The sequence below is a fragment of the Ranitomeya imitator genome, chromosome 7 (genome assembly GCF_032444005.1).
Source record: "Ranitomeya imitator isolate aRanImi1 chromosome 7, aRanImi1.pri, whole genome shotgun sequence".
NCBI classification, from domain to species: Eukaryota; Metazoa; Chordata; class Amphibia; order Anura; family Dendrobatidae; genus Ranitomeya; species Ranitomeya imitator.
Genome location: NC_091288.1, coordinates 142,103,894 through 142,128,060, shown reverse-complemented (window position 1 = coordinate 142,128,060; position 24,167 = coordinate 142,103,894). Strand labels below are relative to the sequence as shown.

Here is a 24,167-nt window from a genome sequence, read left to right as displayed (position 1 = left end):
ACTAGTAGGCAACCAGAGACATATCTGGTACTTGTGCCCGAAGCTTTTATCCTTCTGGGGTGATGTGTTGAAACTGATTATGGAGATTACGGGGGTAATGGTACAAATTACTCCATCAATGGCGATTTTACACATCGGTTTGGAAATATTTCCTAAACAAATTAGAGGGTTGATATCACATATATTGATAGCGGCTCAGATATTGTTGGCTAGAAAATGGAAGGAGACCTCTCCTCCAACCCTAAAAGAGCTGACCGAAAAGATGAATGTGAACTGTAAATATGAATTAATGTTGTCTCAGTCTCGTACTAGGAGAAAAAAGGTAGCAAAGATTTGGCAAACCTGGACTGTGAGTAAATATTATTTGTCTTAACATAGCTGTTAAATTTTTTTTTTTTCTCTCTCTTCTTTTGTGATGTAATTATAATTTGTAATGGAAATAATCTATGTTTTTGTTGTTATGTGTTACTTTGTGAAAATAAAATAAATATTAAAAGTAGAAATGTGGATGCTTAATATGGTGTAGACAGACTCAGAAAGGGAGAGGGGCATTTAAATTTGGGAGCGCAGAATTCACTGAATTTCTTTTGGGGGAGTGGTGCAATAGAGCTTTTTCAGAGCCTTTGTACTAACAGGAACGTGGATGCCCCCTATATTTTCATTAAAGGAAACTTGTCACTCCCCCCTGGCCTTTTAACTAAAAGAGCCACCTTGTGCAGCACTAACGCTGCCTTCTGTCAAGGTAGCTCTTTTAGTTGGGGTTCCCTGCCAACGCTGAACTATTCATTTTTATAATTTGCCCCTCTTACCTGTAGTTTGTCCGTGGGCATGTCTTTTCCCCCTGGACACAAACGCCTCCCAGCCATCATTCATGCCCTCCGGGCGCCGCCTCCACTTCCTTCGTTAACGTCCCCGGTGCCTGCGCTGTAAGTTCCCATCATGTGATGGGAGTCAAAGGGCAGCGCAAACTGCGTATGCCCGAAAAAAATCTTACAGCGCAGGCGCCGGGGACGTTAACGAAGGAAGTGGAGGCGGCGCGCGGAGGGCCTGAGTGATGGCTAGGAGGCATTTGTGCCTGGGGGGGGAGACATGCCCCCAGACAAACTACAGGTTTGAGGGGCAAATTATAAAAATGTGTAAGAGTCACCATGACAGAATGCAGCATTAGTGCTGCACAAAGTGGCTCTTTTAGTTTAAAAACACCAGGGGGTGACAGGTTCCCTTTAACCCCTTTCTGCCATCAGACGTACTATTCCGTCCATGTGGGGTGGGCTTTACTTCCCAAGGACGGAATAGTACGTCATGCCCTTTAATGCGACACTGCGACCTAAGTCGCAGTGATCGCATTAAAATTCCGACGCCATTTTACCTGCAGGAAGATGGTGTCGGCATCCTAGGGCCTGTCGCCGCCCCCCCGGCCTCCCGATCGCTGTGATTGGCTGCTCAATTCTGAGCAGCCAATCGCAGCCTTTCTCATTGTTTCAGCCAATCAATTTGGCTGAAACAGTGAGGTCCCAGCCTAGGATCGAGTACCGATGTACTCGATCCTAGGCCAGTGCCTGGCAATGCCAGGCATGGGCCCAAACCCCCCCAGGATTGGCGCGATCGAGATCGATCGATCGCGCCAATCGCAGGGCACAGCGGCGGTGTTACCGCTCTGTGCCCTGCCTGTCCCTGCGCGCTCTGCAGCCCCGGGCCATGGCTCCGGATCCCCTGCTATGGCTCCGGAGCATTCAACGCTGATTGGCGCGATCGACGATCACATCGATCGCGCCAATCGCAGGACACAGTGGCGGTGTTACCGCCGCTGTTACCGCCGCTGTGTCCTGCCTACCTGCGCGCTCTGCAGCCCCGTGTTCCCTGCCTCTGGATCGGCATCCTTCTAGTCTGATTGGCGCGATCGATGTGATCGTCGATCGCGCCAATCACAGGGCACAGCAGCGGTGTGACCGCGCTGTGCCCTGATGGTGACCTGCCGGTGACCTGCCGTTCACCTGCCTGTCACCTGCTGGTGACCTGCCTATGATCGGAGCTGTGAGCTCCGATCATAGGCTGGTGCATAGCAACACCAGCGTCACCAGGGCCTTCTTTGATTGGTGGGATCGATGTGATCATCGATCCCACCAATCACAGGTCACAGCAGCGGTGTGACCGCTCTGTGACCTGTCTCACCTGCCCCCGACCTGTGTAACTGCTCTGAAGGAATCCTCACACTTGGTGAGGATTCCTTCAGAGCAGTCACGCTGCGAGATCCCCTCCTGTGCTGAGACTTGTGGTGCCACAGTAGCCTGTGACACCACAATTCTTGCTAAAGAAAGAAGAGACAAGAAAGAAGAGAGAAGAAAGAAGAGAGACTACAAACCGTAAGTGTTGATACCCCGATCCCGGCCTGATCTCTATTCATCCCCCTTCTCCCATCCCCCCTTCTCCCATCCCCCTTTCCCCCATCCCCCCTCCTTGCGCCGTATCCGTGCCCAAATTTAGCAGCCGCCGAGCGTTGATTGGTGACGCAGTTCACCTATCAACACTCGTGCTCGCTTTTTTTTCACCCGCTTAGCGCCGCCGAGCGTTGATTGGTGACGCAGTTCACCTATCAACACTCGTGCTCACTTTTTTTTCCCCATCCCCGTGCGCTCCCCCAGCCGCCGCGTCTAATCCGTGCCTTTTCTTTTTTTTTCCCCATCCCCTTGCGCTCCCCCAGCCGCCGCGTGTAATCTGTGCCTTCCCTTTTCTTTTTTTTTTCCCCATCCCCGTGCGCTCCCCCAGCCGCTGCGTCTAATCCGTGCCTTTTCTTTTTTTTTTTCCCCCATCCCCTTGCGCTCCCCCAGCCGCCGCGTGTAATCTGTGCCTTCCCTTTTTTTTTCCCCCATCCCCGTGCGCTCCCCCAGCCGCTGCGTCTAATCCGTGCCTTTTCTTTTTTTTTTTCCCCCATCCCCTTGCGCTCCCCCAGCCGCCGCGTGTAATCTGTGCCTTCCCTTTTTTTTTTTTCCCCATCCCCGTGCGCTCCCCCAGCCGCTGCGTCTAATCCGTGCCTTTTCTTTTTTTTCCCCCCATCCCCTTGCGCTCCCCCAGCCGCCGTGTGTAATCTGTGCCTTCCCTTTTCTTTTTTTTTTTTCCCCATCCCCGTGTGCTCCCCCAGCCGCTGCGTCTAATCCGTGCCTTTTCTTTTTTTTTTTCCCATCCCCTTGCGCTCCCCCAGCCGCCGCGTGTAATCTGTGCCTTCCCTTTTTTTTTCCCCATCCCCGTGCGCTCCCCCAGCCGCTGCATCTAATCCGTGCCTTTTCTTTTTTTTTTCCCCATCCCCTTGCGCTCCCCCAGCCGCCGCGTGTAATCTGTGCCTTCCCTTTTTTTTTTTTTTTCCCCATCCCCGTGCGCTCCCCCAGCCGCTGCGTCTAATCCGTGCCTTTTCTTTTTTTTTGTTCCCCATCCCCTTGCGCTCCCCCAGCCGCCATGTGTAATCTGTGCCTTCCCTTTTTTTTTTTTCCCCATCCCCGTGCGCTCCCCCAGCCGCTGCGTCTAATCCGTGCCTTTTCTTTTTTCCCCCATCCCCTTGCGCTCCCCCAGCCGCCGCGTTTAATCTGTGCCTTCCCTTTTCTTTTTCTTTTTTTTTCCCATCCCCGTGCGCTCCCCCAGCCGCTGCGTCTAATCCGTGCCTTTTCTTTTTTTTTCCCCCATCCCCTTGCGCTCCCCCAGCCGCCGCGTGTAATCTGTGCCTTCCCTTTTCCTTTTTTTTCCCCCATCCCCTTGCGCTCCCCCAGCCGCCGCGTTTAATCTGTGCCTTCCCTTTTCTTTTTCTTTTTTTTTCCCATCCCCGTGCGCTCCCCCAGCCGCTGCGTCTAATCCGTGCCTTTTCTTTTTTTTCCCCCATCCCCTTGCGCTCCCCCAGCCGCCGCGTGTAATCTGTGCCTTCCCTTTTATTTTTTTTTTTCCCCATCTCCGTGCGCTCCTCCAGCCGCTGCGTCTAATCCGTGCCTTTTCTTTTTTTTTTCCCCATCCCCTTGCGCTCCCCCTGCCGCCGCGTTTAATCTGTGCCTTCCCTTTTCACATCCCCGTTCGCATACCCAGCAGCCGCCGAACTCTGATAAGTGAACCGTGTCACTTATCAGAGCTCTCGTGCCTGGAGTTTTTTCCACATCCCCGTTCGTACACCCAGCAGGCGCCGAAATTTGATAAGTGACGCGGTTCACTTATCAGAGCTAGGGCCTGCTGTTTTAGACTTTTCCTTTCACAGGTATTTTTTTCTCCCCTTTGCTTTTTTTTTTCCTTTAGCTTTTTCTTTTTAGAATAGTTTGCACCAAACACTATCCCCCCACACGTACACATAGTTACCAATAAAGTACACAAAAGCACCATACTGACAAAAAAATGTCCCGTTCGTCCCAACAGCGCTATTCAGCGGAGGAGGCATATGCTTTCCTTGCCTCCGACACTGATAGCGAGGGAGAGGATCCCACTTTTCTTTATTTTTCTGATTCTTCCTCATCCTCTTCCTCATCCTCTTCCCCCTCCTCATCTTCCTCCTCCGGCCCTGCGGAACCGCCACGCAGACGCTGCAGGACAGAAGAAGTGCCCATCATTCATGAAGATGAAGATGAGGCAGGGCCCACTCCTGAAGATGAACCAGCGCGCCCCTCTTCATATGGGGCTCCTGAAGAAGCCAGAAGTTCGGCAATATTGGAGTGTTGATATTTTATTCAACACTCCAGTGTTCCGAATGGTCATGGTCCGAACGCGTTTTGAGGCCATCCACAAGTTCCTGCATTATTCCGATAATGCACAGTGTCCCGCACGAGATGACCCCAACTTTGACCGTCTGTTCAAAGTTCGGCCTGTCATCGAACACTTCAACAAAAAGTTCGGTGAAGTGTACGTGCCCAAAAGGGACATCTGCGTGGATGAGTCCTTGGTTCATTTTAAGGGGCGGCTCGGATTCCGTCAATACCTGCCCAGCAAGAGGGCCAGGTACGGAATCAAACTCTACAAGCTGTGTGAGAGTACCTCAGGGTACACCTACAGCTTTAGAGTCTACGAGGGGAAGGACAGCAGGATTGAACCGCCTGAGTGTCCCCCTGTCCTGGGAGTGAGTGGGAAAATAGTGTGGGATTTGGTGCACCCACTGCTGGATAAAGGTTATCACCTCTACACTGATAACTTTTATTCCAGCATCCCACTCTACAAATCCCTCTCTGCGCGAGGTACCGCAGCCTGCGGTACTGTCCGCAAAAATCAGAGAGGCCTCCCAAAGACGCTACTTGGGCAGATGCTCAGAAAAGGTGAGAGCAGAGCCCAATGTAGCGACCACCTGCTGGTGGTCAAGTACAAGGACAAGAGGGATGTCCTTCTCTTGACCACCATACACGGTGATGGCAGTGCCCTCAGCACTGTACGGGGTACCTCTACACAGGTCTGCAAACCGGACTGTGTACTGGGGTACAACAAAAACATGTGGGGCGTTGATCTCTCCGATCAACTCCTCCAACCATACAGTGCTTTGAGGAAGGCCAAGGTGTGGTACAAAAAGCTGTCCGTGCACATCGTACAAATGGCAATGCTCAACGCTTTCCTGCTGTCACGATGTGCACGCCACAGCGATACGTCGTACCTTCAGTTCCAGGAGGTAGTGGTTAAGGCCCTGTTATTTGGCACGAGGGAAGGAGCTGGCCCCAGTACTTCCGGAACTGAAGGTGCTCGTATCGTACAAGGTCAGCATTTCCCGGGGGAGGTCCTGCAAACTGCAAAAAGAGGTAAGTCGCAAAAAAGGTGCCGAGTGTGTTACAAAAGGGGAATATGCAAGGACACCATTTATCAATGCGACACCTGCCCCGAAAAACCTGGCCTGTGTATGAAGGATTGCTTCAGAGTGTACCACACCTCCATGCACTACTAATTTACTTTACAGGAAACAGTAGATTAGTTCCAAAAAGGGGGCACATCTATGTAAGTTCATTGGGGGTCTAGTTTACAAAATGTCACTTGTGTTTTTTTTTTTACTGTTTGGGCACATCAGGGGCTCTGCAAACGGAACATGATGCCTGCAGACCATTCCATCAAAGTCTGCTTTCCAAAACGTCACCACATCCCTTCCGAGCCCCGACGTGTGCCCAAACAGTATTTTTTCCCACATGTGGGGTATCACCGTATTCAGGACAAATTGGACAACAACTTTTGGGGTCCAATTTCTCCTGTTACACTTGGGAAAATTAAAAATTGGGGACTAAATGATCATTTTTGTAGGAAAAAATAGGATATTTTATTTTCACGCCCGGGCGTTATAAATTTAAGTGAAACACTTGGGGGTTCAAAATTGTCACCACACACCTAGATAAGTTCCAAATTAGGTCTAGTTTCCAAAATGGGGTCACTTGTAGGGGATTTCTACTGTTCAGGCACATCAGGGGCTCTGCAAACAGAACATGATGTCCGCGTACCATTCCATCAAAGTCTGCTTTTCAAAACGTCACTACTTCCCTTCCGAGCCCCGAAGTGTACCCAAACAGTAGTTTTCTCCCACAAGTGGGGTATCAGCGTACTCAGGACAAATTGGACAACTTTTGGGGTCCAATTTCTCCTGTTACACTTGGGAAAATTAAAAATTGGGGACTAAATGATCATTTTTGTGGGAAAAAATAGGGTTTTTTTTTTCACGCCCGGGCATTATAAACTTTCGTGAAGCACTTGGGGGATGAGAGTGCTCATGACACATCTAGATAAGTTCCTTAGGGGGTCTAGTTTCCAAAATGGGGTCACTTGTGGTGGTTTTCCACTGTTTAGGCACATCAGGGGCTCGCCAAACGCGACATGGCGTCCGATCTCAATTCCAGCCGATTTTAGATTGAAAATGTCAAACGGCGCTCCTTTCCTTCTGAGCCCTGCCGTGCGCCCAAAATGTGGTTCCCCCTCACATGTGGGGTATCAGCGTACTCAGGACAAATTGGACAACAACTTTTGAGGTCCATTTCATCTTTTTACCCTTGGGAAATTAAAAGAATTATTGCTGAAAGATCATTTTTGTGACTAAAAAGTAAAATGTTAATTTTTTCCTTCCATGTTGCTTCTGCTGCTGTGAAACACCTGAAGGGTTATTCAACTTCTTGAATATGGTTTTGCGCACCTTGAGGGGTGCAGTTTTTAGAATGGTGTCACTTTTGGGTATTTTCTGCCATATAGACCCCTCAAAATGACTTCAAATGTGAGGTGGTCCCTAAAAAAATGGTTTTCTATATTTTGTTGTAAAAATGAGAAATTGCTGGTCAACTTTTAACCCTTATAACTCCCTAACAGAAAAAAATTTTGGTTCCAAAATTGTGCTGATGTAAAGTAGACATGTGGGAAATGTTACTTATTAAATATTCTGTGTGACATATCTCTGTGATTTAATTGCATAAAAATTCAAAGTTGGAAAATTGCGAAATTTTAAACATTTTCGCCATATTTCCATTTTTTTCACAAATAAACGCAGGTAATATCAAAGAAATTTTACCACTATCATGAAGTACAATATGTCACGAGAAAACAATGTCAGAATCACCGGGATCTGTTGAAGCGTTCCAGAGTTATAACCTCATAAAGGGACAGTGGTCAGAATTGTAAAAATTGGCCCGGTCCATAACGTGCAAACCACCCTTGGGGGTAAAGGGGTTAACAGATGATAGACCCGAGTGGGGACTTGCTTTTTTTGTGGATCGAGTTGAAGCTTTTATTGGCAACATTTTACATAACATTTGGGATCACATTTATCCGGCGATCTACGCTGACCACTTACTTTGGGGTTTCCATCTAAATCTCCAAGTGACGTGATTCAGATGAAACACCCGAGGGATCCATTCACTATAATGAGGCAGCAGAGTTACTCTGGACTCCATCTGGCCTCTGTTCAGCATTGTCCTGCTTTTCAGCAGTGCACAAAACTGTGTCAAGCGCACTTTTATGCACGCCTAATAAAAGGACTGACACCGCCATATCATGGGATAAAACATTTGTGAGTAGAGTTGAAGAAAAAATGTATATATACCCAAGTGAGTCGATCAGTATGCGCCAACTTTGGGAAAAGACCTGGTAACTGATTTTTGTCAAGACATGCTTGAATCGGATCGAAAGCATGCTCAAAAAAATTCAGGCAGTGATGAAAGCAAAAAGTGGATTTACAAAATAGTAACAAAATACTAAAAATGAAAATTTAGATTTTTAGGAACAAAACAGTAACAATGTGGTGACATGACAATAATCTGCATAACTAATCATATACTTAATACTTGCAAGTTAATTTTATGTATGAGATACCCAAGATGATTGTCTATACAATTATAGTAGTCTTACAAAGTGTCATGAATGGTGAGGTATGAAGCCTGAAATCTAAAGTTCAAAACATTGTTGCCCTTTTGCTCGCGTCAGTGTATGTTTCTGTGCTCACTCTGTGAAAAAACAAAGCACAATTCTGTATTTACTGACTGTTGCCTGCCATTTTATCTGGATTTCCATCCATGGTTAAAGTAATGAGGGTAGAGCAAATTAATTTGAATAGTAGAAGAATGAGGTCTTTTTTGGCAAAAAAATGTTAAAATTTAGCAGTTTTCAAACTTTTCATTTTTATACCTTTAAATCAAAGTGTTATGACACATAAAATAGTCAATAAATAACATTTCCCACATTTATACTTTACATCAGCACAACTTTTGAAACATATTTTTTTTGTTAGGAAGTTATAAGTGTTAAAAGTTGATTTCTCATTTTTCCAACAAAATTTACAAAACAATTTTTTTAGGGACAACATCAAATTTGAAGTGACTTTGAGAGACCTATTTGAAAGAAAATACCCAAAAGTGACACCATTCTGTACCCCTCGAGGTTCTCAAAATGAAGAAATTCAAGAAGTTTATTAACCCTTCAGATGCTTCACATAAACTGAAGCAATGCGCAAGGAAAAAAATGAACATTTAACTTTTTTTCACAAAAATGTTAATTTAAACATTTTTTATTATCACAAAGATAACAGGAGAAAATGGGCTCCAAAATTTGTTTTGCGATTTCTCCTGAATACACCGATACCCCATATGCGGCGGAAAAACAATGTTTGGGTCCACGGCAGGGCTCAAAAGGGATGGAGCACCATTTGACTTTTTGAACACTAAATTGCCTGGAATCAAGAGCGGACTCCATGTCATATTTGGAGAGCCCCAGATGTGCCTAAACAGTGGAAATCCCCCACAAGTAACACCATTTTAGAAACTAGACCCCTGAAGTTGAGATGCGAAGTCGGCTTAAGGAAAATGGCCGCCGCGATCTCCATCTGCGCACGCGCGGCATCCCGCGGCCATTTTCCTGAAGCCTCGGGCAGCAGAGGACTCCATATGCGCACGCGCGGCCTCAGGAAGATGGCCGCTCCCACAGATCACCAGGGAAATAGCGCCGATTGCGCGTTTTTTCTTCTCCTGCCCAGTGGATTTAGAAGATGGGCATGCGCAAACCACTACGCCACCAATGGAAATATATGCAAGATCTGGGGGAAGAAACAGCGATGTTGCCACGCCCATCTGACCTGACCAGCCTGATTGACAGGCGAAAACGGCGACTTTGGTAAGTTATTTCGGCAGCTTAGGGGTATAATCAGGGTACATAAAATACTCTATAGTAACGCACAGCTCAGGCCCTATTTAACAGTATTTTTATCTCGTACTGAAAAACCGGGGTGACAGGTTCCCTTTAAACAATCCTTAACCCCTTCCCGACCTGTGACACAGCGTATGCGTCATGAAAGTCGGTGCCAATCCGACCTGTGACGCATATGCTGTGTCACAGAAAGATCGCGTCCCTGCAGGCCGGGTGAAAGGGTTAACTCCCATTTCACCCGATCTGCAGGGACAGGGGGAGTGGTAGTTTAGCCCAGGGGGGGTGGCTTCACCCCCTCGTGGCTACGATCGCTCTGATTGGCTGTTGAAAGTGAAACTGCCAATCAGAGCGATTTGTAATATTTCACCTAAAAAAATGGTGAAATATTACAATCCAGCCATGGCCGATGCTGCAATATCATCGGCCATGGCTGGAAATACTAATGTGCCCCCACCCCACCCCACCGATCGCCCCCCCAGCCCCCCGATCTGTGGCCCGCTCCCCTCCGTCCTGTGCTCCGCTCCCCCGTCCTCCTGCCCGCTCCCCCCGTGCTCCAATCACACCCCCCCGTGCTCCAATCAAACCCCCCCGCACTCCGATCCCCCCCCGTGCTCCGAACCCCCCCCCCCCTGCACACCGATCCACCCCCCCTGCACACCGATCCACCCGCCCGCACACCGATCACTCTCCCCCATGCTCCGATCCCTCCCCCCCCGTGCTCCGACGCCCCCCCGTGCCCTGATCTCCCCCCCCTGTGCCCTGATCTCCCCCCTTATACTTACCGATCCTGGCGGGGTCCGTCCGTCTTCTTCCCCGAGCGCCGCCATGTTCCAAAATGGCGGGCGCATGCGCAGTGCGCCCGCCGAATCTGCCGGCCGGCAGATTCGTTCCAATGTGAATTTTGATCACTGTGATATAATCTATCACAGTGGTCAAAATAAAAAAACAGTAAATGACCCCCCCCATTTGTCCCCCATAGATAGGGACAATAATAAAATAAAGAATTTTTTTTTTTTTTCACTAAGGTTGGAGTTAGAACTAGGGTTAGGGTTAGGGGTAGGGTTAGGGGTAGGGGTAGGGTTAGGGGTAGGGTTAGGGGTAGGGGTAGGGTTAGGGGTAGGGTTAGGGGTAGGGTTAGGGTTTCGGTATGTGCACACGTATTCTGGTCCTCTGCGGATTTTTCCGCAGCGGATTTGATAAATCCGCAGTGCTAAACCGCTGCGGATTTATGGCAGATTTACCGCGGTTTTTCTGCGCATTTCACTGCGGTTTTACAACTGCGATTTTCTATTGGAGCAGTTGTAAAACCGCTGTGGAATCCGCAGAAAGAAGTGACATGCTGCGGAATGTAAACCGCTGCGTTTCCGTGCAGTTTTTCCGCAGCATGTGTACAGCGATTTTTGTTTCCCATAGGTTTACATTGAAATGTAAACTCATGGGAAACTGCTGCGGATCCGCAGCGTTTTCCGAAGCGTGTGCACATACCTTTAGAATTAGGCTATGTGCACACGGTGCGGATTTGGCTGCGGATCCGCAGCGGATTGGCCGCTGCGGATCCGCAGCAGTGTTCCATCAGGTTTACAGTACCATGTAAACCTATGGAAAACCAAATCCGCTGTGCCCATGGTGCGGAAAATACCGCACGGAAACGCTGCGTTGTATTTTCCGCAGCATGTCAATTCTTTGTGCGGATTCCGCAGCGTTTTACACCTGTTCCTCAATAGGAATCCGCAGGTGAAATCCGCAGTAAATCCGCAGGTAAAACGCAGTGCCTTTTACCCGCGGATTTTTCAAAAATGGTGCGGAAAAATCTCACACGAATCCGCAACGTGGGTACATAGCCTTAGGGTTAGGGTTGGGTTGGAATTAGGGTTGTGGTTAGGGTTAGGGGTGTGTTGGGGTTAGGGTTGTGGTTAGGGGTGTGTTGCGGTTAGGGTTGTGGTTAGGGTTACGGCTACAGTTGGGATAAGGGCTAGGGGTGTGTTGGCGTTAGAATTGAGGGGTTTCCACTGTTTAGGCACATCAGGGGGTCTCCAAACGCAACATGGCGCCACCATTGATTCCAGCCAATCTTTTATTCAAAAAGTCAAATGGTGCTCCTTCCCTTCCGAGCCCCGACGTGTGCCCAAACAGTGGTTTACCCCCACATATGGGGTATCAGTGTACTCAGGACAAACTGGGCAACAATTACTGGGGTCCAATTTCTCCTGTTACCCTTGAGAAAATAAAAAATTGCTTGCTAAAACATCATTTTTGAGGAAAGTAAAATGATTTTTTATTTTCACGGCTCTGCGTTGTAAACGTCTGTGAAGCACTTTGGGGTTCAAAGTGCTCACCACATATCTAGATAAGTTCCTTGGGGGGTCTAGTTTCCAAAATGGGGTCACTTGTGGGGGGTTTCTACTGTTTAGGCACACCAGGGGCTCTGCAAACGCAACGTGACGCCCGCAGACCATTCCATCAAAGTCTGCATTTCAAAACGTCACTACTTGACTTCCGAGCCCCGACATGTGCCCAAACAGTGGTTTAACCCCACATATGGGGTATCAGCGTACTCAGGACAAACTGGGCAACAATTACTGGGGTCCAATTTCTCCTGTTACCCTTGAGAAAATAAAAAATTGCTTGCTAAAACATCATTTTTGAGGAAAGAAAAATGATTTTTTATTTTCACGGCTCTGCGTTGTAAACGTCTGTGAAGCACTTGGGGGTTCAAAGTGCTCACCACATATCTAGATAAGTTCCTTGGGGGGTCTAGTTTCCAAAATGGGGTCACTTGTGGGGGGTTTCTACTGTTTAGGCACACCAGGGGCTCTGCAAACGCAACGTGACGCCCGCAGACCATTCCATCAAAGTCTGCATTTCAAAACGTCACTACTTGACTTCCGAGCCCCGACATGTGCCCAAACAGTGGTTTACCCCCACATATGGGGTATCAGCGTACTCAGGACAAACTGGGCAACAATTACTGGGGTCCAATTTCTCCTGTTACCCTTGAGAAAATAAAAAATTGCTTGCTAAAACATCATTTTTGAGGAAAGAAAAATGATTTTTTATTTTCACGGCTCTGCGTTGTAAACGTCTGTGAAGCACTTGGGGGTTCAAAGTGCTCACCACATATCTAGATAAGTTCCTTGGGGGGTCTAGTTTCCAAAATGGGGTCACTTGTGGGGGGTTTCTACTGTTTAGGCACACCAGGGGCTCTGCAAACGCAACGTGACGCCCGCAGACCATTCCATCAAAGTCTGCATTTCAAAAGTCACTACTTCCCTTCTGAGCCCCGACGTGTGCCCAAACAGTGGTTTACCCCCACATATGGGGTATCAGCGTACTCAGGAGAAACTGGACAACAACTTTTGGGGTCCAATTTCTCCTGTAACCCTTGGGAAAATAAAAAATTCTGGGCTAAAAAATTATTTTTGAGGAAAGAAAACGTATTTATTATTTTCACTGCTCTGTGTTATAAACTTCTGTGAAGCACTTGGGGGTTCAAAGTGCTCACCTCACATCTAGATAAGTTCCTTTCGGGGTCTAGTTTCTAAAATGGGGTCACTTGTGGGGGGTTTCTACTGTTTAGCCACATCAGGGGCTCTGCAAACGCAACGTAACGCCCGCAGAGCATTCCATCAAAGTCTGCATTTCAAAATGTCACTACTTGACTTCCGAGCCCCGACATGTGCCCAAACTGTGGTTTACCCCCACATATGGGGTATCAGCGTACTCAGGAGAAACTGTACAACAACTTTTGGGGTCAAATTTCTCCTTTTACCCTTGGGAAAATAATAAATTGCAGGCTAAAAAATCATTTTAGAGAAAATAAAATTTTTATTTTATTTTCATGGCTCTGCGTTATAAACTTCTGTGAAGCACTTGGAAGTTCAAAGTCCTCACCACACATCTAGATTAGTTCCTTTGGGGGTCTAGTTTCCAAAATGGGGTCATATGTGGGGGATCTCCAATGTTTAGGCACACAGGGGCTCTCCAAACGTGACATGGTGTCCGCTAATGATTGGAGCTAATTTTCCATTTAAAAAGCCAATTGGCGTGCCTTCCCTTCCGAGCCCTGCCATGCGCCCAAACAGTGGTTTACCCCCACATATGGGGTATCAGCGTACTCAGGACAAACTGGACAACAACATTTGCGGTCCAATTTCTCCTATTACCCTTGGCAAAATAGGAAATTCCAGGCTAAAAATCATTTTTGAGGAAAGAAAAATTATTTTTTATTTTCATGGCTCTGCATTATAAACTTCTGTGAAGCACCTGGGGGTTTAAAGTGCTCAATATGCATCTAGATAAGTTCCTTGGGGGGTCTAGTTTCCAAAATGGGGTCACTTGTGGGGGAGCTCCAATGCATAGGCACACAGGGGCTCTCTAAACGCGACATGGTGTCCGCTAACAATTGGAGCTAATTTTCCATTCAAAAAGTCAAATGGCGCGCCTTCCCTTCCGAGCCCTGCCGTGTGCCCAAACAGTGGTTTACCCCCACATATGAGGTATCGGCGTACTCGGGAGAAATTGCCCAACAAATTTTAGGATTCATTTTATCCTATTGCCCATGTGAAAATGAAAAACTGAGGCGAAAAGAATTTGTTTGTGAAAAAAAAGTACTTTTTCATTTTTACAGATCAATTTGTGAAGCACCTGAGGGTTTAAAGTGCTCAATATGCATCTAGATAAGTTCCTTGGGGGGTCTAGTTTCCAAAATGGGGTCATTTGTGGGGGAGCTCCAATGTTTAGGCACACGGGGGCTCTCCAAACACGACATGGTGTCCGCTAACGATGGAGATAATTTTTCATTCAAAAAGTCAAATGGCGCTCCTTCCCTTCCGAACCTTACCATGTGCCCAAACAGTGGTTTACCCCCACATGTGAGGTATCGGTGTACTCATGAGAAATTGCCCAACAAATTTTAGGATCCATTTTATCCTGTTACCCATGTGAAAATGAAAAAAATTGAGGCTAAAAGAATTATTTTGTGAAAAAAAAGTACTTTTTCATTTTTACGGATCAATTTGTGAAGCCCCCGGGGGTTCAAAGTTCTCACTATGCATCTAGATAAGTTCCTTGGGGCGTCTAGTTTCCAAAATGGGGTCACGTGTGGGGGAGCTCCAATTTTTAGGCACACGGGGGCTCTCCAAACGTGACATGGTGTCCGCTAAAGAGTGGAGCCAATTTTTCATTCAAAAAGTCAAATGGCGCTCCTTCCCTTCCAAGCCCTGCCGTGCGCCCAAACAGTGGTTTACCCCCACATATGAGGTATCAGCGTACTCAGGACAAATTGGACAACAACTTTCATGGTTCAGTTTCTCCTTGTACCATTGGGAAAATAAAAAAAATGTTGCTAAAAGATAATTTTTGTGACTAAAAAGTTAAATGTTCATTTTTTCCTTCCATGTTGCTTCTGCTGCTGTGAAGCACCTGAAGGGTTAATAAACTTCTTGAATGTGGTTTTGAGCACCTTGAGGGGTGCAGTTTTTAGAATGGTGTCACTTTTGGGTATTTTCAGCCATATAGACCCCTCAAACTGACTTCAAATGTGAGGTGGTCCCTAAAAAAAATGGTTTTGTAAATTTCGTTGTAAAAATGAGAAATCGCAGGTCAAATTTTAACTCTTATAACTTCCTAGCAAAAAAAAATTTTGTTTTCAAAATTGTGCTGGTGTAAAGTAGACATGTGGGAAATGTTATTTATTAACTATTTTGTGTCACATAACTCTCTGGTTTAACAGAATAAAAATTCAAAATGTGAAAATTGCGAAATTTTCAAAATTTTCGCCAAATTTCCGTTTTTATCACAAATAAACGCAGAATTTATTGACCTAAATTTACCACTAACATGAAGCCCAATATGTCACGAAAAAACAATCTCAGAACCGCTAGGATCCGTTGAAGCGTTCCTGAGTTATTACCTCATAAAGGGACACTGGTCAGAATTGCAAAAAACGGCCAGGTCATTAAGGTCAAAATAGGCTGGGTCATGAAGGGGTTAATGCAAAGGCCAGGTTTCTCAGGCAGGTTTCACAATGGTAAATTGTGTTTTTTCAATTCCCCTCTTGCCTACCCTGTACCTTTGTTTTTGCGTTCTTCCCTTCTTTGCTGTTTGGGGAACCTCTGCTGGAAAATGTTGACCTGGGACGATATGGGCACTATCCGTTTCAGAAGTACTGGGACCCTCAACTTAATGAGTGCCAAACATTAGTGCCTCGATGACTATGTGCTGAAACTGAAAGAAGGTCCCTGTATTGCCTGCAGATCGAAACAGCACAAAAGCATTGTACAGTGCCATCTGTACAATGTGCACGGCCATTTTTTTGTACCATATTTTAGCTTTTTACATGGCACTGTATGGTATGAGCACCTGATCTCAGAGATCTACACCCCCAATGTACTTAGTATAATCCAATAAACAATCTGAATTTGGGACTCGCTTTGTTGTACCTTGGACAGTGACAAGGGATCTGTTGTCACATTATATGGTGGTCAAGATAAGGACATCCTTCTTGTCCTTATACTTGAACACTAGCATGTTGTTGATGCATTGGGCACTGCTGTCATCTTGTTTCAGCAGCTGCCCAATTAGTGTTAGACAGACCTTTCTGGTTTTTTTCGCACGGTGCCACATGAAACTATCTCTGACATAAAGGGTCTTGAAGAGTGAGATGCTGTGTAAAAGTTATTTATGTATAACCTTTATCCAGCAGTGGGTGGAGCAATTCCCACACACTTTTTCCACTCACCCCCAGGACAGGGAGTATTCAGGGGGGTTAATCTGCGTGTCCTTCTCTTTGTAGACCCTAAATTTGTGAGTGTACCCTGAGGTACTCTCACACAGCTTGTATAGTTTAATTCCATACCTAGCCCTCTTAGTGGGCAGGTATTGATGGAATTTTAGCCTCCCTTTGAAAAGAACCAGAGATTCATCTATACAGATGTCCCTTTGTGGCTTGTACGCTCCAGCAAATATTCTGCTGAATTTTATATGGACAATCAAAGTTAGAATCGTCTTGGGAAGGACACTGCACATTATCACTATAATGCAAACATTTTTGGATTGCTTCAAATCGTGTCCCTGTCATGGTCATACGGAATGCCTGTGTGCTTTAGAGTATATAAGTACTCCAGTATTGCCAAAGCTCTGGTTTTCTGACTATGCAGCACAATGCCCCAAAATGTCATTATTTCTGACACATTTAAAGGTGTATTATGACTTGAGATTTTGGGTGCAAAATTGATGGGAATACAAATTTGACAACATCAATTTCAGTGAGGCCTGTAACATCTAATTGGATTTCTGAGTCCCTGAGCTGCCCATGAAATAACAGGCTGATAATTTTCGGGGGGTGGAGTCCATATGGGATCGATTGCTGTAGGGTTTGCCTGGGTCCTAGGACACCTATCTGAAGATGGTTTCTCCTCACTAGGTGAGGAGGAATAGAGGATTCAGGCTGAATCCATGTCGGAGTTGAGGAATAGCATCTTCATGACGAATGGGCCATTTTTATTTTATTCTTCAAAACACTACGGATGTGTGTGTAAGTGGTGCTTTTACACATGTATTGTGGGGGGCTTGTGTAAATGGTGCTATTATAAAAGTAGAGAAGAAAGAAGTAAAGAAAAAAATAAAGCTATAGAAGAAACACTTAGAAGAAAAAAAAAGGAAAAATCAGTAGATGTAAATACGGTAAATAAAAAAGTTCACTACACTAAAGACCTCCCTTATAAAGTTACTCGACGTGAACTATTCTTTTTTTTTTTTTTTTTTTTTTTTTTTTTAGCAAAAGGAAAACAGACGTATTTAACAATGCAACATACACTCCCCTGATCAGAGCGCTGCGGCATAGGACGCTGCGCACTCTAAAAAGGTGCAAAGAAATGCGCAAAAATAGAATTGGGAGTGGGGTGGATTGGGGAGAAGGGGAGGGATGGGAGAAGGGGAGGGATGGGGTAAGGGTGGGACTGGGGCAGGTATTGGGGAACAACTGCTGTGATCACAGATCATTCACACTGCAGCCAGCACACAGCACAGCAGGAGGCGCAGATCTCAAGAGGATTGGGACGGCCACCAATGATTCTGTCTCTGAGTAACACAGGGGGGTCTCACAACCACTCTGCATGCCAACTCTGAGGTAAAGATGGCGTGCAGAGTGGTGATCGCTATTTTAGATTAACCCCTTTGACGTTGATTGGTCAAAAACTGTTGTTCAGCCAAACAGCGCCAAAGGGATTAATTAAGCGAAGTGACGTCAAGATCACCCCACCCATTGTGACTGCTGTGATTGGTGCTGTCTCAGATGGCACCGATCACACCATGTCACATGTTTGTTTGTTTTTTTTTCCAAACTTTGACACATCACTGTGATTAGCTGGTCAGAATTGAACAGCCAATCACAAGGATTGCCAACACGGGGGGCGGTACAGACCCTTGGGGAGATGAGCAGGCATGGCCTGAAGTAGCGCATTGACCTTAAATAGTGGCGCCGTATATATATGGCACTTTGCGGGAGTGCAGGTCCCACTGCACCGTATTTATGCACCGTATAAATACGGTGCATGGCAGAAAGGGGTTAAAGCTGCACTCCAATCTACCTAACTGATTAGGATCCCATCCTTAGATCCTATTTTATAAGCTCTACAAGTTCTAATAAAACAAATAAAATGGGTTGCCAAGATGAGACACTTAAAAATGTAACTTAATTTCCAGTCTCCAGTGTCATTTGGCATTCTGGGTGAGAAGCTAATACATGCTGGACGGTAGTGTGTCCTATTCAGCTGTAGTATGCTCGGAAAGTAATGTGACTGAGTCATGGATCATCAGAAAAAACAAAGTGGTGTAATTGTCAAAATCTGTACAGCTCAGTTTTTGTGAAATTGAAGGAAGATTAATCTCATTATCATTGTTCTTGAAATTATACAAATATGCATTGTCAATCAAGCTGCTGCATCATATATGGTATTCTGAAGTTTTACTCCAGCATCCTGTTGTAATTTTACATCTTTTCAACAGAAATTGCCTCAGTAATTTTTATTAGATTTTCTAATGAAATGAGACATTTTGGTGCATGATACGTTATGTGGAATAACAATTATGTAGTTCTCTTTAAATCAAATGCTTATATTCCATCTTCCATTTCCTGAGACATTGCGTTTAAATTTGTTGTCCATAGAAAATGTAGAAAAGTCTACTGCAGGACGTATCACTCACACTTCCGTTACTATTAATCGGTTTTAGTTACACATTGCACCATTCCTGCCATTTCACTGCTGTGGAGAACTGTGCTATTGTCATAACAGTGAATCTTGTGTCACCGTAACTCACCGTAGAATCACCTCACAATGCTGTACTTCCTGTTTAACACTCACTTCTTTTACTTACCGTATATACTCGAGAGCCGAGATTTTCAGCCCATTTTTTTGGGCTGAAAGTCCCCCTCTTGGCTTATACTCGAGTCATACCCAGGGGTCGGCAGGGGAGGGGGAGCGGGGGCTATCTAGTTATACTCACCTACTTCTGGCACGGTCCCTGCACGTCCCTGCTTCTTCCAGCGCTGCAGCTTCTTTCTGTAGTGAGCGGTCACATGGTACCGCTCATTACAGTAATGAATATGCAGCTCCACCTCCCATAGAGGTGGAGCCGCATATTCATTACTGTAATGAGCGGTAACTGTGACCGCTCAATACAGGAAGAAGATGCAGTGCTGGAAGAAGCAGGGACGTGCAGGGACCGTGCCAGAAGTAGGTGAGTATACGGGGAAGGGAGCGCTGCGCTGCGCGATATTCACCGCTCCTCGTTCCGGTGCGGCTCCGTCTTCAGCGTCCTCTGGCTGTGATGCTCAGGTCAGAGGGCGCGGTGACGTGGTTAGTGCGCGCCCTCTGCGTGAACGTCAGTGCTGAAGACGGAGCCGCACCGGAACGAGGAGCGGTGAATATTGAAAATGTCGGGGGTCCTGAGCGACGAGAGGTGAGTATGTGATTTTTTTTTTTATCGCAGCAAAAGCATAAGGGGCAAGTGACTCTATGGAGTATCTTATGGGGCCATAACGCTTGTGCAGCACTATCAGGGGCAAGTGACTATATGGAGCATCTTATGGGGCCATAACGTTTGTGCAGCATTATAAGGGGCAAGTGTTTGTATAGAGCATCTTATGGGGCCATAACGCTTGTGCAGCACTATAAGGGGCAAGTCACTGTATGGAGCATCTTATGGGGCCATAACACTTGTGCAGCACTATAAGGGGCAAGTGACTGTATGGAGCATCTTATGGGGCCATAACGCTTGTGCAGCACTATAAGGGGCAAGTGACTGTATGGAGCATCTTATGGGGCCATAACGCTTGTGCAGCACTATATGGGGCAATTGTCTTTATGGATGATCTTATGGGGCCATAACGTTTGTGCAGCATTATAAGGGGCAAGTGTCTGTATGGAGCATCTTATGGGGCCATGTGCAGCATTATATGGGGCAATTATCTGTATGGAGCATTTTATGGGGCCATAACGTTTGTGCAGCACTGTATAGGGCAAATATCTCTATGGAGCATCTTCTGGGGCCCTTATTACCCTTTTTGCAGGATTTTATGGGGCATATTTTAATATGGAGCATCTAATGGGGCCCATCAAACTTTATGGAACATTATATTGGGCTCCTGATTCAATATGGATATTCAAAAACACTTAACCTACTGATGTCTCAATTAATTTTACTTTTATTGGTATCTATTTTTAATTTTGAAATTTACCGGTAGCTGCTGCATTTCCCACCCTACGCTTATACTTGAGTCATTAAGTTTTCCCAGTTTTTTGTGGCAAAATTAGGGGGTCGGCTTATACTCGAGTATATACGGTACTAACAAAATAGTTGAAAATATTGAAAACGTATATCTATATAGTGTATGTATTCAAATAACGATCTCAGTTTGAACATTTTGTGTCTTTGATATAGGTGATACTTTGGCAAAAAAATAAGGTATCTGACCAGAAAATGGCCCTCATTTCAGTTTTGGGAACTACAGTAATGAATGCAATGGCACATATTCAGCACCAATGTGAGAATCCAGAGGTATGCTACTACTGAACAAATAAATGCTTTTTTAAATCTAAATATTACCCATTTTATGCTCTTTTTTTAAAGAAATTTATTGATGTAGTTTTGCTTTCCCAGATGTGTTCCATCTAGCAGTAAGGGTAAGGACATGGAGGTAGAAACAATGGCGGCATGCAGCTACAATGCTACAGCTGTTACACCCGCAAAACTGTGAGGCCTATTGTAATAGTTTACAATTCATTTACAAATTTTCATGCCATGACTGTTTTAGGCTACATTGTAGCTGTGTCAATGCCATTCCATCTGGCCTTAACACAAAAAAAAACAAAAACAACATTTTCTTGTGTTTATATATGGTAATTTAAATGTAATTACCATTAACACTTTCAGAAAAAAATGCAATGAACACAGCAAAATTACAGGAAAATTGGGTGCTACTAGTCTGTGCAAAAAGTTAAATATGCAAAAAGAAAGACGAAAACTGCTGCACAGAAAAAATATAGTACACACCAAAGAATATGTATAAGAAGGATTATAAATTTTTATTAAATAACAATACAACACTGAGACAATTAAAAACTATTAAAATATACCAAAATGAACAGGTTTTATTAATTTTACCACACGCAGAACGACATACCCCCCCAAAAAAATTCGGAATTGCTGTTTTTTGTTCATTATACCTCCCAAAAATCAGAATAGAAAGTGATCAAAAAATGTCATGTGTCTGAAAATGGTACCAATAAAAATGTCAATTCGTCCCACAAAAGACAAGCCATAACATGACACTCTGGACCAAAATGTAGAAAATTTATAGCTCTCAAAATACGGCAATGCAAAAACTATTTTTGCAATAAAAAGCATCTTTTAGTGTGTGACAGCAGCCAAACATGAAAACCCATATAAATCTGGTATCGCTGTAATCGCACCGACCAGAAGAATAGTCGCTTAATCACTTATACCGCATGAGGAACAGCATAGAAAATAAATAAAACCAATTATTCACTTCTGTTGATTTTTTCATTCTGCCTCCCAAAGATCGCAGTAAGGCTCAGCACACAATTATCCTGCGCTCTGCACTGAACACTCGCACCGTGTTTTCCGTGTAAATCTCTGACATATGTGGTTTAGACGGATTCCCTATAATGAGGCAGATGTAGGCACTGTGGACGGCGTCTGACCTGTGATCCGGCGGTGTCCGTATTTCTAGGATTGCATAAAAGTGCCGTTGGCCACAGATTTGTGCACTTCTGAAAAGAAGGACAACGGTGAATAGAGGCCAGACGTAGTCCACAGTAACTCTGCTGCCTCATTATAGTGAATGGATCCCTTGAGGGGTTTCATCTGAATCGCGTCACTCAGAGATTTAGACAGTAACTCCAAAGTAAGTGCTCAGCGTAGAGCGCCGGATAAATGTGATCCCTAACATTATGTAAAATGTTCAAAATAAAAGCTTCAACTCAATCCACAAAAAAAACCAAATCCCCACTCAGGACTGTCATCTGTGTACGGAAATACAGGGGGCTTCCACGTTACCGGTAGTGCAAAGTCTCTGGAAAATTGAAATGTCTCCTCACCTGGCAAAAGAAATTCAGAAATTTCTGAAGTTTTGTAAAATGGTGTCACTGATGGGGGTTGTGCTGTTTTGGCACCCCATGGGTTCTCCCAGAGGTTCATGGCACCTGCATAACAGTAAAATCTGGCGCGCCTTGCCTTCTGAGCGTTGCAATTTTCATTATATTAATTTGGGTTCAGTAACAATATTTGTATTCACAGGAGCAAACAATTATAACCCATCTATGCAATGCACTCTATGCTACAGTGAACAACTTGAACTCTAGACTGATACATTGTAGCATGCAGAAATTCTGCAGTGTTCTCAGTCACTGACATCAAACTGACGTCCTTAAAGAGGTGGTCCACTACAATGTTTTGTTCACATCGATTTAAACCTTTCAAAAAAGTATTTTTTTCAAATACATTATGCTGACCTATTTGCCTCTGAGTGGCACTATTGCTGCCCGCTCAGTCCCGATCATGTGACTACCGGCTGCAGCCTCTGCTGACATTCGGTGAGGTCACTTCAACTTTCCGACTCTGGAAGTTGACCTTGCATCACCGAGGCATGACCCATTCTCATGCATTCCCCCTGTTTGACTGGGTTGTGGGCAGTGTTTCACCGCACGTCACAGTACAGTATCGAGTGCGCACTTGTGGGGTTCTGCCAATGAAGGCAGAGGAGAGAGAAAAGCTTCCACAGCGTATGCTGGATACTGGGCTGTGACGTGAAGTGAAACACCATCCACAGCCCAATCAGGGGGGTAGTACGTGAGACTGTTTCATGCCTTGTTTGCTGCAAGGTCAACTTCCAGAGTCCAGAAGTTAGTGTGACATTACCAGAAAGTGCCGCTCAGAAGCAAATATGTCAGCATAAGGTATTTGCAAAAAGACTTATTTGAAAGGTTTAAATTGATGTGCACAATGTACATTGTAATGGACCACCTCTTTAAGGGTGCCTGTCCTCTTATTCACGCTGCCTCAACCGTGGACAGCATGAATCGGACACAGGTGCTTTTCACAAATTTAGAATATCATTAAAAAGTTAATTTATTTCAGTTCTTCAGTACAAAAAGTGAAACTCATATATTATATAGAGTCATTACAAACAGAGTAATCTATTTCAAGTGTTTATTTCTGTTAATGTTCACGATTATGGCTTACAGCCAATGAAAACCCAAAAGTCATTATCTTAGTAAATTAGAATAATTAGCAAAAAACACCTGCAAAGGCTTACTAAGCATTTAAAAGGTCCCTTAGTCTGTTTAACTAGGCTCCACAATCATGGAGAAGACTGCTGACTTGACAGATGTCCAACAGGCAGTCACTGACACACTCCCAAGGAGGGTAAGCCACAAAAGGGCATTGCTAAAGAAGCTGGCTGTTCACAGAGTGCTGTATCCAATCATATAAATGGAATGTTGAGTGGAAGGAAAATGTGTGATAGAAAAAAGGTGCACAAGCACCAGGATAACCACAGCCTGAAAGGATTGTTAAGAAAAGGCCATTTAAAAATTTGGGTGAGATTCACAAGGAGTGGACTGCTGCTGGAGTCACTGACACAAAGACGTATCCCGGACATGGGCTACAAGTGTTGCATTCCTTGTGTCAAGCCACTCATGATCAATAGACAACGCCAGAAGCATCTTATCTGGGCTAAGGAGAAAAATAACTGGACTGTTGTTCAGTGGTCCAAGCCAGGTGTTGTTTCCGATGAAAGTAAATTTTGCATTTCAATTAGAAATCATGGTCCTGGAGTCTGGAGGAAGAGTGGAGAGGCCACAATCCAAGCTGCTTGAGGTCTAGTGTGAAGTTTCCACAATCAGTGATGGTTTAGAGAGCCATGTCATCTGCTGGTGTAGGTCCACTGTGTTTTATCAAGACCAAAGTCAGTGCAGCCATCTATCAGGAAATTTTAGAGCACTTCATGCTTCCCTCTGCGGACAAGCTTTTTGGAGATG

The 24,167-nt window shown here is 45.2% G+C and overlaps 1 protein-coding gene across 8 annotated transcripts in view; it reads left to right on the top strand.

Moving 5' to 3' along the window:
• PMS1 (PMS1 homolog 1, mismatch repair system component) overlaps window positions 1–24,167 on the top strand; it is a 439,606-nt gene that overhangs the window by 277,492 nt on the left and 137,947 nt on the right. For all 8 annotated transcript variants that reach the window (XR_011314688.1, XM_069733861.1, XM_069733857.1 and 5 more), the window contains one exon: window positions 20,548–20,664. Coding sequence is in view for 7 of the 8 variants with exons in the window: in XM_069733861.1 (XP_069589962.1) it covers window positions 20,548–20,664 (117 nt within the window). In the remaining variant the exon portion in view is untranslated. The remainder of the gene's footprint in view (window positions 1–20,547; window positions 20,665–24,167) is intronic.